Genomic DNA, 19251 nt, shown 5'->3' with positions numbered 1-19251 from the left:
GGGCACACATCTCATTTCCAGCAAGTTATTTTATATTCTTCTGCTATGTAGACAAGTAGCGACATGAATTGTAACAAACCTGGTACATCAGCAGTAAAACAAGTACAAACTGGATAAATAATAAATGAAAATAAATAATAAACTTTACCAATTCTAGGAATTCACATAATGAAAACAGGTGTTTTAACAAAGTCACACCTGAAGCCAAAGTAAATAGCAGAAACACAAGGTAAAAAATAGTATTTGTACACAGAAAATTTGAGATGGCAGAGAGAAAGAGAAATCTGAAACTTTGACTTTCTACTTGATTTAAGGTGCCAGGAAGACCACATATCTATACCAGTATGTGAGTGTTGAGCTGCATAGATTTTAAAATGCTCAGGTAAGGGATTGTAGTGGAGGAGCAGTTCAATGCACTACTGTATACTGGTGCATTCTCGGAAGGATGCAGGCATTTTTGCTGTGTTACTTTCAGTCTCTGCAGCCTCTCTGAGCTAAAACAGAAGGACCTTTTGATTTAACACCAGCGAATGAAGTGGAGAGGTCAGAGAGAATGAGCAGGTATGTCCTCTCATCATAACTAAAAGCAGCTATTTCTCCTACAGAGCTTTTTGAGGGAAACCCAGGCTTAGTTTTGGTGTTAAGATGATCAGTTTCTTTCAGTATTGCAACTGTCTAATTCCCATATGTGTCTCATCCCTGCTTCTTGGGAAGTTTTGTCTCCTTGGTGCTTCCCTGTGAAGCATTACTGACAGCTGATGCCCACGCAGGCTTTAGGGGAGAGTGAAGCCAGGAAAGCTAGAGGAAACCTGTGGTGGCTTCTCCTCAGTGACTCACTCCCTTTGACTGTGACAAAGCGACCATACTGTAGGGAAAAGACTCTTCAAAAAAGAAAAGAAGCACCTGTTTCAGGTGCCAGAACTTCCCTCGTCCCCAGAGATACGGTGTAGAGGCTTTGAAGCAGAAGGTTATGAATGGTCAAACTGTGATTATTTTTTCTCTCATCTAGCTTTGTGAACAGAGCCAGGGAGGTTATCCCCAGTGCTGTGCCTGTCTCCTGCCCTTGTGGGGCGTAGTATGGGGGTATTGCTCACAGCTTCAGGTACAACAATTTACATCAGTGTCACATCCATGAACATGTCTGATTCTTCCTGTGGCACTGTTATGGCTCGTCCTCACTTCCCTCCCCACAAAAGAATTTCTCATCGTTAGCGACCGAAACCCAGCAGTCCAGTTCAGTATATTCAAAACAAGAGATGATTGAAACACTGCCCTGAAGAGGTTGGCAACAACCCTGCAAAGGTACCTGTTCTTTCTCATGGAGGGTAGGAAGGTACTGGTACATGCTATTCTAGACTTAGAGACTTCTCTGAACTGAGAAAGTACTGACGGTGTCATCCACAACTTGTAGTGTTTTTCTGAATGTCCTATGTCCAAACAACTTAGCCACTGTTTCCTTATTTAGATTCTTCCTTACAATTGCAACAAAACTTATCTGAAATTCCAGCTGTTACTGTAATTAATAATCCTTCTGATACAAAATATTTATGATTTCCATCCATGTCAGCATTGAAGGCAACCTCTGGGTTTTCATCTTTCCCAGAATCTACAGCATGCATGTGCTAGAACCACTCAGAGGAAATTGTTATTACAATTAATCTATATAATTAACCTATTATAATTAAGGTTGCTGAAAGATGCATTCATAGTGCCTGGTTGATTAGTTCCCTTTAGTGTTTGTACATTTCTGTTTTCTCCCAGCTTCAGTGCAGGACAAACAAGTTTATTCACTGAGAGAAGTAAATGGGTGATAGGAAAGTTTAGAGTTTGTGCTCTAAGGTCCATGCTCTTTGAATGTGGACACTGGCTATGCCAAGTTTTGTTCCCTCCACATAAGAGTACTTTGTGACTCCTGAGCACAGCACACCCTGGATATGACTTACGAAAAGATAAAACTATAAGGTAGTTCTGTAATTATTCATCCTCCTGCGTTGGTTGTTTGCACAGTAATGAGGTATGGACAGAAGACCTTATCATTCTCAGGGCTTCTCACTGGGATGTATGGAGAGATGACCCATTTGGTTTCTGCTCTATCTGCAAAGAGGGCATGGAACAAAGGTGTTCCAGATTTTTCGTTTTGCACATGGTACACAAGAAGGCTAATAATACTAGTTATCACTCTGGTGGAACTTCTCATATGTACTAAAGCAAGCATCATGCACTAAAGGAGTGAGCATTTGGTGTTTCTGACTGGGAAGTCACGTTCAGTTCCTTTACAGTATGTGGGTGCTGTTTCTGGAACTTGGTTCCATGCAAGATCCAGGAAACCCAAATTCTGGCCTTGGTCTTGCCTTGATAGTTGTAAAAAATGAGAGGTTTTGGGATCATCTCAAGGCTAACAGCATTGCTTTTTTATGCCTGCAGGTGTGCCTGAAAATCACAGTTCTCCATAACAGGACAGGAGGTGTCTCTGATAGATGGCTTTGTTTTCTCTTGCACAAGAACTGTGACGGAAGGAAAAGAGGTAGATAGGTTGTTGTGCAGTTTTGAGAATGGGTTTCATTAATGTTTACTGTTCACACAGGCAATACCAGTCTATTTTGCTGGCAAGTGCTATCTTCTGCTCATTAACAATCCTACATTACCTAGAGATTACTTCTGAAGATTAACTAATGATGTCAAGCTCAGCTTGTTGGTTGCCACCAGCATCACATATAGTAATGGCAGTGATTGGGTCAGGATCGCAGGTTGTAATAACCACTCCATGCCTAGCATCACTTTCTAAATGGCCTCTAGCACACCAGAGTTACAAAACCTTTATCCTGACTTTTCAGAAATAAGAAAATATTGAGGAGAAGCAGTAGCTTGTTCATCTTACATGGCATCATTATGGTGAGGTAGTGGCTGTGATGCCTACTCCCCTCCCTAGAGGGAGAATACAGAAGTATGTTCCCTTAACAGTGGTGTTGGAGTGAGCCTGTCAGTTCTTTGAGGTTTGTTTGTTTTGACATATACATTAAGCATTGGTATCTGATGTATTATCACCACTGCTGGTGGCTTTTTATTTCCCCTATTTCTGGATTACAAGTGCTATTGTAAATCCTAGTAAACATCGCAAGTGAATTCCCTGGAAACTTTTTTTTCCCTTAAATATCTGGAGAGGTACAACCAGAGATTTTCCTGAAAAAAACCCAAAGCTGTTTTCTATAAGTAATGCCTCAGTGGACTTTATTGTAGTGGGTACTTGGCCATTGTGACAGCATAACCAAATCTGTTAAATAACAGGAAATGGGAGAATTCCCATGAGTCTGAAATCCCACACACACTCTAGGAAACACAGGGGCAACAGTCGTGACGAAGTAGGTCTGTTTAAATCAACTTAACCATACTTTGACAAAAAAGTTATAACTGTTTGTTTTATTTTTAGTAATGTAAAATCTTGAGTGACATTTCTCATGACTGTGCTGAGCAAGCAGTTCATTACTGTGGTGGATAGACTGTTTCACAAAGAAAGAAAATTGCCAAGCACAAATTTTCTTTTCTTCCTTTTAACACTGAGAGATTCAGAATAGAATCACTCAGCCATTAAATGTGATTGTGCAAAATGAGGTAAATGGTATACACGAATATCCTTCTTCCTCTAGTCAAAAGATATGTTGAAAGCAGTGGGCGAGATCATATGACCAGCGTTCAAAAGATGGTGAGTTAATGGCAGGTAGGAAACATAGACTATTTTACCTAGATGACATCAGTGATCCTACAATCTCTGAATGCTTAGGTAAGATACTAGATAAGAGTGGCACAATGTATTTGGAGACAGAATGATAACTGTGTTCAACACCAACCATATCTTTAGTTCCCTTTTTATGTGCAGCAGCAAGCAAGATTCAAGAAGCCCTCTCTTCTGTCTAATCTGATTCAAGAAGAATAATCCCAAACAAGAGCACAATATATGGTGTGATGCTTTGAAAAAGAATTATGCAGTTGCTTTGCAACAAATTTGAAACTGCTGCCATAATACACTAATGCCAGTCGTTAAACAAATGGAAAAGAACAGGGCCAGTTAACATAATGAAAAAGAATCCAGAAATAAACTCATTTTGTGCCATATTTTTTCCTTACACTTTACCCTCATCTCTTCTTTGTCTTCAGCAAGCAGTGTTTATCTGCCTGCCTTGCCATCCTTCAACAGCTAGTGACTGTATCTCCATTTTTCTTGAGGACATCTATCCGTGTTCCACATTCCACAGGTCACCCTCGTCATGCTTTATACACTTCAAACTAAACTCACAGCTATTGTTTGTAACTTGTACTTGTTTGCACAAGTGCTTCATTTCAGTCCTAAAGGTTTGTGGTCAAACCTTTTCTCAGTAATGTTTTAGTTGGGTTTGCTCCTTTAGTTAGATCGCTCCTTATTTTGCTGGGTGTCAGGAGGAATGAGTTTGGGTTTGGATATGGAGCCCTTAGTGGATGGGCAGCAAACCTGTGACAGCAAACCAGAAGAAAGGAAGCTGCCAGAGGAGGTTACCCAGCAGCATGCCGCAGGGCTTTTTGTTACTGTTGTGTGGGCACTGACTGGTTTGATCTATTCTCATGTCAGGTTAGAGATGGTTGCTGTGAGTTGTACATCTCAATAAAGAGATAAATAGGATGGCCTTCTGTCTTGCACCTACTTCTTTTTCACTACATACAGGTTAGCATCATTAGAGCTGTGGGTTTTTTCTAGCTTGATGTGGCCTACATAGAAAAACATGTTTGTGATTCTTCCTGTCTTCAAGTGTTTTGAGAAAAAGGAGGGCAGGGGTACACTACACGAAGAAGGCCTTTTCTTGTGTAAGAGGTTTGTGAAAGACATGGAGTAACAAAACACTTTTCAGAACTCCTTTGTCGGGCTGTTAAGCAGATATGGACACCCTGTGTATTGTTTTCCATTTTAACTGGGGAGTACAAACACCCAATGGGGTTAATAACAGGAGGAGAAATTAATACATCATTCAAGGTCTTTACAACATTCTAGATGCAGGTGCAGTTATTGCATCCACAAACAGAAACTTAGGGAAGGAGCTGAAGGTGATCACTTACATTTTGAAGGTGTTGGCTGTTTGCATGGCTTTTCTGTTTGTGTATTGCGTGGACATAACTTGGACATAGATTTTGCAGGTAATTTTCAACCAGGTAAATTGTTATGTTTTATGCTTATTACTGCATCACTGTATTTTCTCCAATCTTACCCATACTAAAGCAGCATAAAATGTTCAGCAGCATTGGGCACTATTTAATATGGGACTTATTTTAATCAGCTTTTAGATATTTTTGTTAAGGCTTCTTAAGATCATGATTTAGTTAAAAGAGCATTTGTCTTGCATCAGTATCACTGCAAAGCAGTGTGAGGTTTGTGGCTTCCTGTAAAACATTTATTGTTTTGGTCTTGGAAGAGGCAAACGCTTTGCATTGTAAAATACAGGACTTAAATTTCCTTTGAGTGACAAACAGTGTTTAGTAGTATTTCAGTATCGCACCTTTAATATATTTAATATATTTGCTACTTCAAAGAAATTAATGTGTACCGACAGCTTTTTGGGCAGGTGAAACCTCAGGTGGAAATGAGCCCAGCTGCTGTCGTTGCACTGGCATGCTTGCTCCAAGGGCAGTCATTAAGAAGTCTCCAAGCAAGGCTGCTTCTTCTGAATATACATGTAGCTACATAGCATGGTGCAGTGGTTTATGTTGTAAGAGAAATACAGAAAAGCATGGCTATATAACTGTGTCTTCTGTATGGTGCCTGTAAAACAGGAAGAGGACTCGTTTGCCTTTATTACAAGAAATGAATATGATATATGGATGGAACTGAAATTCAGTAAAATTATTACCACTAATTTCATGTATCTTTTCATTACTGCTAAATGTGGACAGTTAAGTGAATTAGGCTGGCAAACTTTGACCTCTTAAAATATGAAAATATGTTTTTCCTGACTGTTTAAATTTCTTGAAGGTTTGAATAACCTCTGATAGGCGGCCATATTCATGCTGAAAGTATGATAGAAAATAGCATAAATAATATAATCAAGTTAATACAGTCAATGTTAAAATTACTGCTTTAGAGCTGAAATAAACCTGTAAACATGGTTAGTTGAAAAAATACCCATGGTTGTGTATGTTGCTCCCCTAAAAAAGTTAATACACAATATGGAGCGTAATCTCTAACGATATCCATTAGTGGTGTAAATGTGGATCAGTAATCTTCAGGTCTAGCTTTGGTTAGATGAATGCAAATTGGAACATCATTACGAGTAAAGACTGAAGCAGAAACTGTATACAGATCATAATTTCAATGTATTTTGCTTTTTCATGTTTGGATCTTTACTAATAGTGCATCTTAATGAGTTGAATTAAGCATTTTGAATGTGTAGACCAACTTATTCAGTGTCACCTTCTGTATTTATAATCACAAACAATAAAAACCAATCATTTATACTCACTTGACTTTTACAACCAAAACTTGTGCTTTAAGTGAATGACAAAACCCAAATTTAAAAACCTGAAGTTTGAATGAACAAGAGCAATTTGTCGTTGAAAAGCCTTTTCAAACTCTGCAACATCACAGGATTAAAACAGTAGTTATTTTCGTAAGTTGGAAGTCTTTTTTGAGTAGGTGTTTGAGTGATTTTTGTTCTGTTTCCACAGGTTTTCAATACATATTCTAATGAAGACTATGACAGGAGAAATGATGAAGTTGACCCAGTGGCTGCATCAGCTGAATATGAACTCGAGAAGCGTGTGGAAAAACTGGAGCTCTTCCCAGTTGAACTAGAAAAAGGTATGTGGTCTGTGTGACATTTCCAGTTCCTGTGGCATTGATCTGCAAGCCCGAGGAAGTCCACACATACCTACAGAGCCTAATTTGAGTTTCCATGAATCTGTCTTAGTCACGTTGGCTTTTTGTATTTCAGGAATCGTTTAAAAAGGAATTAAAGAGGCAGGTCAGGACATGCAGTTCTTTATGTCCCTAAGAGAATTGTTTTGTGACATTCCGTTAACACATGATTTTACAGGGTGCTTGATGTGGTATGTTCACTCACCACAGGAAGAGTAAAAATCTTGATTGTCATTTTAAACTACTCATAAGGTGAAGGTGGCACTTCTTTGTGCGTAATTTAATGGATTTCTTAAAAGTAAGCAAAATGCTATTAATGGTAGTGACATGGAAAACCAAGAGGAGCCAAAGCATATATGTTTACCTACCAAATAATCATCCAAATCAAATATAAGAAGTTTCTGCTTTTGCTTGTCTTTTTCACAGATGAAGATGGACTTGGCATAAGCATTATTGGAATGGGAGTTGGAGCAGATGCAGGCCTCGAAAAGCTGGGAATATTTGTCAAAACAGTAACAGAAGGTGGGGCAGCAGAAAGAGATGGCAGGTAAACCAGACTCAATGTTTGGAAACCTTCCAAGGAATAATTAGTATCAATTACGATTTTCGTAGGGAAGACTTGTTTGCTCAGTGTATGTCATAATAACTCAAAGCTGTAAAATCTGAAGACTTCATTGGTAAGGCCCAAATACCTGGTGTGGTTATGAGAAGACATACAGTTGAGCAGTTTCCTTAAGGAGAACAGATTTGCCAAAGATTTGTGTTCATGACTACTGAAAACCCCCATGCTTTAGCATTAGGAAAGCTGGTGATTCAGAATTGTCTATCACTTTTGAAGGTAGCTTAGGTTTTAGAGGTGTTTATCTCCAACATGTTCTTTTGACTTCATACGAGCTTTAAATAATTAGTACTTTTGAAAAAGACTTTTGCTCCACATGTGGAAAATAGTTAGTGTATCTGAATGCTTAAACTCTTACTAAGTACACCTCCTTTCAAGTTTACTAACACAAGCTGTTACTTTGTATTTCTCACTATGCATATTCTTCTGTTCCGGAGTTCAGTTTTCACCCCTACAGCATTGAAAGTGTGTTAATCAATTGAAATAAGAAGCTGCACCTTTAAAGAAATACATTGGTGTTTGTATTCTTACATGATAATCATATAAATCCTGGTTGCTTCTAGAATTGCTTACTTGGTATGTGCAGGTTAAAGAATTCCTTTTGAACACACAGTATTTCCTATCATACAGGACAGAGTTATCTGCGTATTACATAATACCTGGCACAATCAGGCCAGTATTTCAAATTAAAAGGAAAACACTTTACTGTGTAATCATTTAATAATGAAAAGTATTCTTAAGCGTCTTCCAACCCATGTAATTTATTGGTTTGTCCCAGTACATACACTTTTTAAATTTGCAATGCAAATAACATATTACTTAGCTGATACATTAGCAATTAAGTCTGCTTACACACCTCTCTACTTCTATTTTTAACTGTTACTGATTTGTTATATTAGTTATATATAATACCAAACACAAGCATAGGTAAATAGAGTAACAATAAACTCTAAAAATTTGATGCTGTCTTCTAAAATGTGTAGTGCAGTAACATGTTCTTTACTGATGAGCACCTATAACTTTTCAACCAGGCAAAAGTTTGTTCTGGTGTGGAAACCCCACACAAATTAAATCAGAAGGCTCTACATGGCAGGGAGATGCAAAGTTTAATAACATCACTCTGAGACTACTGAAGTATACCCTCTACTAGATTGGGTTTGCAGGTATCTTTACTGATCTTGGCAATAAGATACCAGGTTGAAGGCCAAGTACTGATTTATCACAGGCTTAAAAATTGGGAAGGGAAATGAAGAAGCTGACACCTCCAGGTGTCATGACTTCATCCATTACTGTAAATTTAAGTGAATGTTTTGTCTGAAAGGTATGCTTGAGCTCAGCCAGAAGGCATTAAGCTCACAACTGGCATTCTGTGTGAAAGTCTCTGGTTGAAAATCAGAGTCACTCACTACTGGTCTATGATGATATGTATTTTCTGTTCCTCTCATTATTTACATGTTTGAGTGGGCTACAGAAGCTAATGTTCAATTACAAGTCTCTTCCTTCATTTCCCGAGATGGCATCTGAAAGGAGCTTGTCAGCTAAGAATAAAATAACAGCTTTCTTTGACCATTCTAATATTTGCTTTGGTTTTCAACTGACTGAATGTTCAGTCAGCTGAGAAACGGCCCTCTGGTTTTCTCTTTGAGAGCCTGACTGATCATTCACTTGGGAAAGGGGTATGTAATCCTCTCAGTCAGGAGCAGCTGCTTCTGTAATAAAGTGCATCAACTGTAAAGGGTCCTGTTAACCTCATCTTTGTGAAAAGCCTAGTTAATCATTAACACTGATAGCAAAGCAAAGTCTCCTAACAGAAAATACAGTTTTATTTCAGCAATTGCATCAGATATTGTGAATAACCACATAGCAATCTTCAAACAGGCTCTTCTGAAACTACAATTTAAAACATCACACTTTCTGTAGGATAACACCCATCTTTTACTGAAAGACCCATCAAATCGTGATATAAAGTACATGCATCCCAAAATCTGTACAAAGAGGTTTCTCAGTGATTAAGCACCACTGGCTTGATACATGTTGCTACAAACAAACAGGTAGTGTTTAGTTGTCGTATCAGAAGGCATTGTGTGGCAGTATTTAACCAGGGAGGAGGGTGCTTTGAGATGAATCCAAAGGCAAGCATGTTGATAAGTAATAAGAGAGATTATTAATAGTGTATAAAATATGAAATAAATAATTAGACTAAAGATGAAAAATAAAATCTTTAACTGGATGAATTCATAGCTGCTTCTTTCAAATTATTGTGGTGATGAGTCATTCACATTTTAAAGTATTTTGATAACATTGAGAACAACAGTTCTGAAAGAGTTCAAAACAGGTCATCACTTCAAAACAGTTTTCAGTTCTTAACTTGAAAAATACTCTAGGTTAAATTTTCAGTTCATCATACAGAGCAGTAATTATGCAAGTAACTTCAGTTGGTTCACTCTGTAGTTGCTACCTCATTGAAATGCAGCTTCACATAGGCAAAGATTTGTTATGAGCATTAGAAAACAATTGTCAGAATGACCAACGTAATTAATGTCAGAAGCAGTTAAACATCTGTAATTCAGGCTTTGCCATCCTCAGCCAGTTTTTTGTTTATATTTGAAATTAGATTTGAGAGTCGGAGGAAGCCTCAAGCTCCTGATGGAGGGAGCTCTGCAGGGCAGGTTCTCCACAGAACATGGCTGTGAGAATATTGTGATCTAGAAGGTGCCTGGGGCGGGGGGGGGGGGGCTTGTCTGGAGGATTTGTGCTAAGCTACAGCCTTATAGAGGTATGGTTGGAATGGGGCTAGATAGGGGATTCCCAAGGAAGAGGAAGGAAGCAAGAGAATATGGCTGTGGGAGTGTTTTAGTTTGGGCAATACAGAATATATATGCCAGTATGCAGGAAACCTGCTTTTTAAATTACATGTAATTATATAATATGAATAAAAATTAAGTTCATTGTGTGGTTCTTGATATGTTTGTATATTTATATATAATTAAAAATACGTATGCATAGAAAGATAGGAGGCTTAGATAACAGTGGCCATAAAAAATAGTTGGAAATTTATTTAGGAGGTGTACAAACAAGAAAGAAGAAGATACAAAATATGCTTGAAAGACAGATGGAATCAGACTGAATTGCAGCAGATCAAGATAGAGCCACCTACGAAGTTGCAGGCAACAGTTCCCTAACATGAGGTTTCATCACCTGAAATACTATAACTGTGAATCTGTGTGAACACTGCTAGAACACTATAAAGTGTTGTAACTATACTTATGTAGCCATAAGAAAGGAATCCGTTGTTCTGCCACCTTTTAATTTTCAGCCAAGAGGGTGACAGCTTCCCACTCAGTGGGCACCAACTTCTTAAACTTCTCTTCTTGGAACTCCTGTATCCATCTGACTGCACCTCATGTTTGCTAAAGTAGAAAAAGTGTAATATTTTTTTACAGTATTGACATACAGCAGATATTAATGTGTTTGGTGTATTTATGAAATGGTTCAGTGAAAACTGAAATAAGATTTTGAGATCAAAATGCCTGATTTGATTTTCAAGATAAGAGTTTGTGGGCTGTCACAAAGACAATTTTTTCAAGGTTTCTCATATACAGAAGGGAAATCCTGCCCAGAATACAGTGACATTCTGTGGTATGAGGCTGCCAAAGAATAAATCTTGTATATCTTACTCATCAGTGGAGTACAAAGAACTGCAGATACTGCTTGAACACATATAGAACTGCAAAGAGTTGCCTGCCTGAGACTTGACAAAGAAATTGGTGCTCTATGTCAGAATGCTTCTGCCTTCTTTTGAAGACTCTGTTGTTCTTTGAAAGAAAGTCTTATCACTGTGATATCCTAAGATATTAAATTACTTGGCTTAGGTATATTTGAATAATTTAAATGGGATTTTCCTGTAACTATTTCTTGGACCCTTTGTAAACTGTGTAGTTTGGATCAGTAGCATTCATGTAAGTACTTGAAAGTTGATCCCTTTGACTAGTTTTGAATGTGTTTGGTTTTCATTTGGGGGTTTTTTAAATGATTTTTTAAATGATAGGAGGACATTTTAGTATTGCAGTCCTCTTTCCAAGTATTCGTAATCCAAATGAGTCCAGTGCCTGCTCTAGGGATTTTGCAGCAGTGCTTGCTTCAGATAAAAGCAGCATGTTTTTTATTCTGCTTAACTTTTCCAGCACCAGACAGTGTATTGACTGTGAATAGGTCTTTGATTTCAGAGGGAATCCTCATTAAAACTATGGAAGGTCTTATTTTTATGGGGTGCAGCAAGATCATATTTATACTGGTAATTTATCTTTTTGGAGCAAGTTAGATGAAATATTTGAACAGAGTATGTCACAATTAGGTCTGATGCACATACTCTTTTCTCCACGGATGAGCAGGTTGTTTTAGTTAAATGCTGCATTTTTTTGCCATTAGCATGAAATACCAGAGCTATGTCTTATTCTGTTTTCAAGACTGGCTTAGGAAAGAATGATAGAAGAGCCATTCAACTATCTCGTTTAATTTAAGTCATATGACAAGTTTAAGAGTTTGTGTTGCTGTTTTTATATACAAGGAAAGTGATTGGATGGTTTATGCTTTTAATTGTAATGGTAACTTTGAAGCTGGATTTATGAGATATACTTGTGCAAGGAAGGATGAATTTTTCATATTTACCTCAAATGTTTTATAGCTGACTTTTTGTTTAAAGTCTTTGTTTAAAATAAACTAAAACGATCTCTCTGTGCTGAGTTTTGCTGAAAATTCACCAACAATTCACACATTTATTTCTATACTTGTGTTTTGCCCGTAAAGGATCCAAGTGAATGACCAAATTGTGGAAGTGGATGGAATCAGCCTGGTTGGTGTTACGCAAAATTTTGCTGCAACTGTTCTTAGAAACACCAAAGGGAAAGTCAGGTGAGTAGTTTAGAGGAAAAAAAATTGTGATTGAGTACTTAAGATTACCTGGCTTTTTTCACAGGAGTGTCAGTACGCCCAAGTGGAGTCAGAGCTTTTTTGACCTCTCTGTGTCTTCCCTCCTTTTATTCCAAGAGTGGAATGAGCTGTGGTATTACAGACTCTTGTTTTGACTTAGATTCTTAAAATATGACCAATGGAACAAGCTGAGATTGCACACAGAAGATGACTCTTCACTGGTCTAGATCTGCATGGACCTCAAACTGTTTGTAGTAACTGGAATGGTGAAGGTCATGGGTGTTAGTCAGATGGAAACTGCTGCCACTGATCTCCTCCCTACTCTCCCAGTGGAGGGACTGGCCATGTTACTGCCTCAGGTTTGGAGTAGTAAGGTCCTGAGCACTCTGGTTTTCACAGGTGCCACCTCAGCACATAGGAGAAGAGAGTACTGGATGCAGAAGTGTTAACAGCTACCAAGTTGAGGAGAGTAACATTAATTCACTCAGTTCCCCAAGTCCCTGCACCATCTCTGGGTTTCTCTGTTCCTGTGCTGTGGTTCACTGAAAGTCATCACAGTAAAAATCTATACAATAAAGAATAAGCTAGAAAATGTGACATACAGTGCAAACAAAATTCTGAACTTACATAAATAAAGTCTGTAAACTGTTTGTAAATTAATAAGAACAGTATTTCCCTAGAAATGAACTGTTTTGCTATTTAAAAACCTGTGCAGTCACATAGCTTTTCTGTTTAATAGCCTATTAATTTCAATAAAGATTTAGCTCTGCAAAATAAATCCATAAATATCCTTTGCCTATTGCAAAGTAACAGCTATTCTGTAGTCACCCTTGGGTTCTCAAAGTTCTCTCGAGGAAATACAGCTGAATTCTTTGATTAATGAGCTGACTTCTTGTGAACCTTAACTAAGCTACTGGTGGTAGTATATGCAGTCCCCCTCAGATGGTGGTTCTATATGCTGCCGTGCACATTTCCACTGTAATTCCATAGCTGTTCCCACATGACATTAAAGAATAATGTTGGAATGTGGATTCTGCAGAGAATCTTGGGGTGGTTGATCAAGGTCTGATTTGAAAGAGGTTATTTAGGAAAAATGTTATCAGAAATTGTAGTGTAATTACAGGTTAATATATTTTTGTGTAACATTTGCAATTTTAGTTTCTTCAGTACTATTTCTGCAAAGGCTCTCACATGCTGTAAGTATTCCTACTGAGTTAACTATAAAAAATAGTATATATTTTATTAGGTTTCTTTCAGCTGGGATCTTAGAACATAAAATCCAAGCCTAAAATGCTATGTGTATTTTGTGTTTGATGTTTTAGCTAAAATAAAGCACTGACATAAATATATGATTATATATATTTATAATCAGCTTAGCTTGTGTAATTATTATTGCATAAGTTACAGAATAGAACATGTTTCCATGGAAAAATAATGGGTTTAGAGGAAGGAAGAAATATAAAACAATTTTCACACAGAATGCTCCCAGAATCTTCTTGGGAAGCAAATTACAGTTAGACTGGTTGCAATCTAGACCCGTTTGTCACAAAATAGTGGACTGTAAAAAGTATTTCTTCGCTGTTGTTGAACTCACATTGTCAAGTGTACTATGTATCCTGTGCACTGGGATTGCTGGAGAGATATGTGAGTTTCTGCATTGTTCCTAGTAAGTAAGCTTAGCATACTTTGCTTCCACTGGATAAATGACCCACAACTAGATTAAAAAACTCATAAAATAATACTAAATTAAAAATAAAGTTTAAAATACATTACAATAGGAATTTTAATATAAAATATTATTGAATAAAGCAGGTATGTAAGAATCTATATGCACACTGGAATATTGTGTGGTTAGCAGCATCTTACTAATAATGTGTGTGTCCTAATTAGATGAAAGGAATGGGTAGAATTCGGTGCAATGCCCCTTAGTTTTATTGCACTTAAAATTTTATAGAAAAACCCCTCAGAAATACTCTTCTGCTTTACACAGCCAGCTGAGAAATGCATGGGTTTTTTTTCCTGGGGTGTGGTAGGCTGTGAGCAAGACTTGATGAGATGCTAAGCATTGTGTGACATAGGCTCTTGCCTGGCTTCTGGTCAGGTCCTGGACTGTTGAGTTGTCTCAGCTGTTGAGTTGTCCCAGCAAATGTTGAGTTTTATCAGCATTGCTCTGCTGGTGCTGATGAACTGTATTGGTTTTAGCTACTCAAAATCAGAAGTGCTTCCAGAAAGGTGTACTTTGGAGATAGAGATTTCAGAATACTTGACATTTTGGCTTCATTGTATGTTTAAACATTTGCTTATAAAATACTGATGCATTTAGCTGTGGGAGAAAATGACGTTTTTATTTTGCTTGCTGTTCCCTTGTACTATATGAAAAAACAGCCTTGCCTGCTGCTTGTTTTGTGGAGACAACAGTTGTTTTGAGACAGATCCTCTTTCCCACTTACACATTTGTTGAATATGGGATGGAGAAATCCCTCATTTCCACCCTCTTTGGTAGGCAGTGCTCACCTCTGCATCTGAACTGCTCTAGAACCTTAGGGACAACGTAAGAGGATCTTCTGGGGCAAAATCCCTTGCTTGCCCCCAGCCATCAGCTCCTGCCTCTTGGCAGTGCAGGGAGTGATGCTGCTGATGTTTGAGTGTGCCATTCCCCTGGCAGCTGCCATTAATGATCCATGTCACTGCGGGAGGCAGGAGCAGTGGAAAATGTTGTTGCTATATAAATACCTTATGCAGTTCCTGCGGCGGGGGACCCAGCTGAACTTCAAGTGTATAGCCAATGTTCAGTCACACACCTAGCCTAATTCAAGGCAAGGCAACTTCATGAATCTTTCTCTCATTGGAGAAATCACATACATGCTTACACGTCTGTTAATTAATAGTGTCAATTTAATGGATTTAATAGAGCTGCTTTAATAAGCATAGTTATCTTTGTGATTATAGCATTTCTGTGCACCTTTCTTCTGCCGGGTGTCCTGTACACACAGAGGTTTATGTGCATCTCACTAACGTTACTTCACATATATAACCCATAGCATTACATATAGACAATCATTGTGCCCTTAATCTAGTCAGAGTGAATGTGAGATTTTGTAACAGGGTTTATTACGTGAGATCAGGTGCAAAGAAAGGACATTCATGAACAGAACAACATTAAAGCTACTTCTTAACTCTTTGCAATAAATGCAGTCGATGCCTTTTCAGGGAGCTGAAAGCTGAAGTACCAGTACTTAGTGATTTATTTTTCTCTTTTGAGCCTTCTCAACCCTTTGAATGATCCTGACAAAAGAAGTCATTGACCTGGAATAGATTTTTGCAATGTTTCTGCCAGAAAAATGTATCCAGACTGTCTGTAGCTGACACAGCAAAGAAGTTGTGAAAATGAAGACATGGCTTTTACCTTTTGAACTGTAACGGTGAGGGTGAAAGGGGAGGAAAGCAAGAGCAAATATAAGCATCTATGATTATTTTATCGATTGTTTGAAGTATTGGGCTATTCAAAAGAGTTGTCATACCATAATAGAAGATCACTGACCCAATCAATTTGTCTTCTCCAATGATAATAAGTTCAATTATTCTTTCTAATGTTTTTTTTATAGGAAAGTAATCAGCACCTGCCATATGTACTGTGGTAGCCTATGAGACAAAGGAAGAACAGGGAATTCTTTCATAATCCCAGCTGGCTTCTGTTTTTAAGGATGAGAATTAGTGTCCTTGTGACTCTTAATTTGGCAAATACGACTGTGAATGCTATTTCAATTGCTGTAAATATCAAGTCTTCTTTATAATTTTGCTCAACAATTTAATTTACTAATATATTAGTGGATTGCAGAATTTTATTATATATAGGAGGGATTTTCCTGTGAAATGGGTGTTCTTTTTCAGTATTATTGAGTCTTGCCCCTGATCTAAGATTAATGGATCAGTCAGAGGGCAGCACCAGACTAATATCTCTAAATGTTCTGTTCTTCTTCTGATCCCATTTAGGTTGTAATCCATCAACTTGAAATTTGTGAGTGGTGGCTACAGTCATAACCAATAGGATAAGGAGGCAGCTTGACAGTGGGAATCCTAATCTGTCATAGAGCTCCTCCTATGTTATTTTGCTTGCAGTCTCCCCATGAACTCATCTGAACCTCATGTGGTGCTGAGCAGCAGATCTGCAGTTTGAGTGATGTTAAGCCTCTGTGCTCCCACTCTTTCCCCCTGTTCTTAACCATAATGAAAGGGTGCTAGGGGGATGTCTTCTCCAGAGAAAGCTCATTTTGAGAGTTTTATGTGTTTAAGGAATTCTATTTTTTCTTGAACACACCCACAAGAGAGAACATCTAGTTCTTTTACAGAGAAACCTTCATCCTTTTGCCATCTTTACCTAGTCTCTGTCACTCCTAGGACAAACACAGGAGCTTTCAGTGGGGACTGCACTTTTCTGCCTTACTGGATACAGAGATTTGTGCCCATGCAGCTCTGGGAGAGGCTTCATCCCAGGAAAGGGGGACATGGTCTTGGGAAGACTTACTGTGTTGATAAGTAAAGAGGGTCTTTCATGAGAGAGAATCACCAGAAAATCCCAGTCCTTCATAAGCTGCTTATATGCTTTTATTATTACTGCTTTCCTCTGAAAGGTTTCTTAACCAAATTCAGTGTTTTACTGGAGAGACAAATTTTAAATTCCATGTCCTCCTTCCGTATCCTGTTGAATGAATGTGACTAAGCATTTTCTCAGCTTTCCAGATGGTTGCTAGGCACTGAGCGGATGCTCTCATGGTGCTTTCTGAGGCTGTTTTTGAGTTGTTAGAGACCCACACTGAACCTGTGCAAAGCCTGTTTGGTTTCTCGTGATTTGCACCACCTTGAAAGTAATGAATGGCATTAATTCTAAACTGATGAGTTTACCAGGTTTTGTTTAATTAAGTTTTGCTGAAATGTGTCAAACTCTTCCCATCTTAATAAAGATTAGAAATAATTCGCAAATTTTTGCCATGATTAATTAGTCTTCTAGAGCATTGAAGAGTAGGTTTCAACAATAGAATTATAACTGTTAAACCCTGGGGCTTTCCACTATGAACTATTCGCTGTTCCAGTAAAGAATCATTTACTACCATTTTTTTGTTTTTGTTACCTGGACAGTTTTAATTCAAAGCAGAGTTTTGTCTCAACTCCCAGTTCACAGCCTAATTTCTTGATCTCTTACTGTACTGCAAGTTTCAGACAGAAATCAAGTCTTTACTTTTCTGTTACATAACTGTGATGCAAGGAGCAGTTACAGAGTGAAAAGTGAAAATGCTCACTTCCTAATTAACACCAACTTGATAGAGCATTTCTGCTTTCTTCAGTTAATTTGTCACCCCATCCTGAGCTGGTTTTCTTCTGGAAAATATCCTGTCTCAGAAAACAGTATTTACATTCCTGCTGTTAGTTTTGTTTAACATCACAACATCTGGAAAGGTAATTTATACAGTCATGTCTTTGCAAGCACTAAGACAGTATAGAGGACAGATGAAATCATCTGCAGGATCTAGCCAGCAGTAGTATAGCACTGTGGGAATGCTGTTTGCTCACAGTAACAGTGCACAGCATCACTTTATTTTTGTGATTCCTTCCCCTGTTCATCTTCTCTTCTTCCAGTACAGATGCATGTACAGATTTTCTCCTGTTCCTTCTTACTTTCCCTGCCTGTGTTCTTATCCTGTGAAACAGCTGTATCCTTTAAACATTTGCAGGCATTCTCCATACTGGAAATCCACATTGTGGAAGAGGCAGGAGAGATTTGTAGTTCTTCTCAATCCTGGGTTATGAGTAAGGACCCAAAAGTAAAAGATAGCACAGTCCATTTTTATGTTGTCTTTTTTTTTTTTCTTGCCTTTTTTTTTTTTTTTTTCCTTGAATCCAAGTGCCAAGGAGAGAAAAAGAAGAAAAAAGAGCCCTTTGCTCAGCAGTGCTGATGGCTGAGCTGGGACTTCAAGAAAGGGCTGCTGAAGAAGCTATGTGTGCTTGGTGCACTTTCTGCTTCTTTGGTAAACCTGAATCGTGGACCTAGCAGAAACTACATCATGTCATGGGCCAAAACAGTGTAAATTTCTCCTGTTTATTCCTCTGTGGTTATACTAAAGAGTCCGTAATGTCAGCTGTTTTCTCTATGGTCTCTTGCAAAGAGCAATTGCTAGTAATTGTTCTGTGACACTACCAGGAGTAGCTTGCTGAACACTGAAAAATTACTCACGAGTACTGTGACCCGTTTAGCAGTGGTGAGGTAAGACTGCATTCATCACTGCTTCACTGGTTTATGTTCCTTGGCTGTGCCTGTTGTAGTAGATGAACTGTTCCTCAGACTGTTCTTTGGTGCTGAGGCCAGCTGGCACTGAGGGATCAGGGCTCATCCTGTTAAACTTTCTTACCTTTCAGAGCAGAGTGGCCATATCCAAGTTGTCCATTGGAAACATCCAAGCTAACTCCTAGCTTTGCTAACTCCTGGACTGTGTCTGAGTATTATTTGGTAGAAATTAGTTAACTTGGGCTAAACTGTTCCAGAGAGCATTTCAGATTTCATAGTGTAGATGATCAATTACTAGTGCTTGGGAGCATTCCCTGGCACTGCTTAATTTACTGGCATAAACATAGCCCCTATGTCCTGAGATCTTGCTAATCTGAATTTTATGGCAAGTTATTCCTCGAAATATTTTCAAATTTGGACAGTTTGCATGTGAAATATATAGAGAAATCTTCATTTAAAAGATTTTGGCTGAATTATAAGTGATTTTACTAGGTATCTAGAGTTGTGGGGTTTTTTTTAAATTAACTGTAACATGAATTAATAAGTTTC

General features: G+C 38.1%; 1 protein-coding gene across 4 annotated transcripts in view; it reads left to right on the top strand.

Moving 5' to 3' along the window:
- Positions 1–19251, top strand: part of PPP1R9A (protein phosphatase 1 regulatory subunit 9A) — a 136021-nt gene that overhangs the window by 66669 nt on the left and 50101 nt on the right. For all 4 annotated transcript variants that reach the window (XM_061350044.1, XM_061350043.1, XM_061350046.1 and 1 more), the window contains exons 2-4: positions 6685–6817; positions 7301–7421; positions 12300–12404. In XM_061350044.1, coding sequence (XP_061206028.1) covers positions 6685–6817; positions 7301–7421; positions 12300–12404 — 359 coding nt within the window. The remainder of the gene's footprint in view (positions 1–6684; positions 6818–7300; positions 7422–12299; positions 12405–19251) is intronic.

The sequence above is a fragment of the Neopsephotus bourkii genome, unplaced genomic scaffold (assembly GCF_033783945.1).
Source record: "Neopsephotus bourkii isolate Nb327-2 ecotype Australia unplaced genomic scaffold, CSIRO-AGI_Nbou_v1 NB_479, whole genome shotgun sequence".
Taxonomy (NCBI): domain Eukaryota; kingdom Metazoa; phylum Chordata; class Aves; order Psittaciformes; family Psittacidae; genus Neopsephotus; species Neopsephotus bourkii.
Note: the sequence above shows the minus strand (reverse complement) of the source record. Positions and strands in the feature narration are given on the sequence as shown.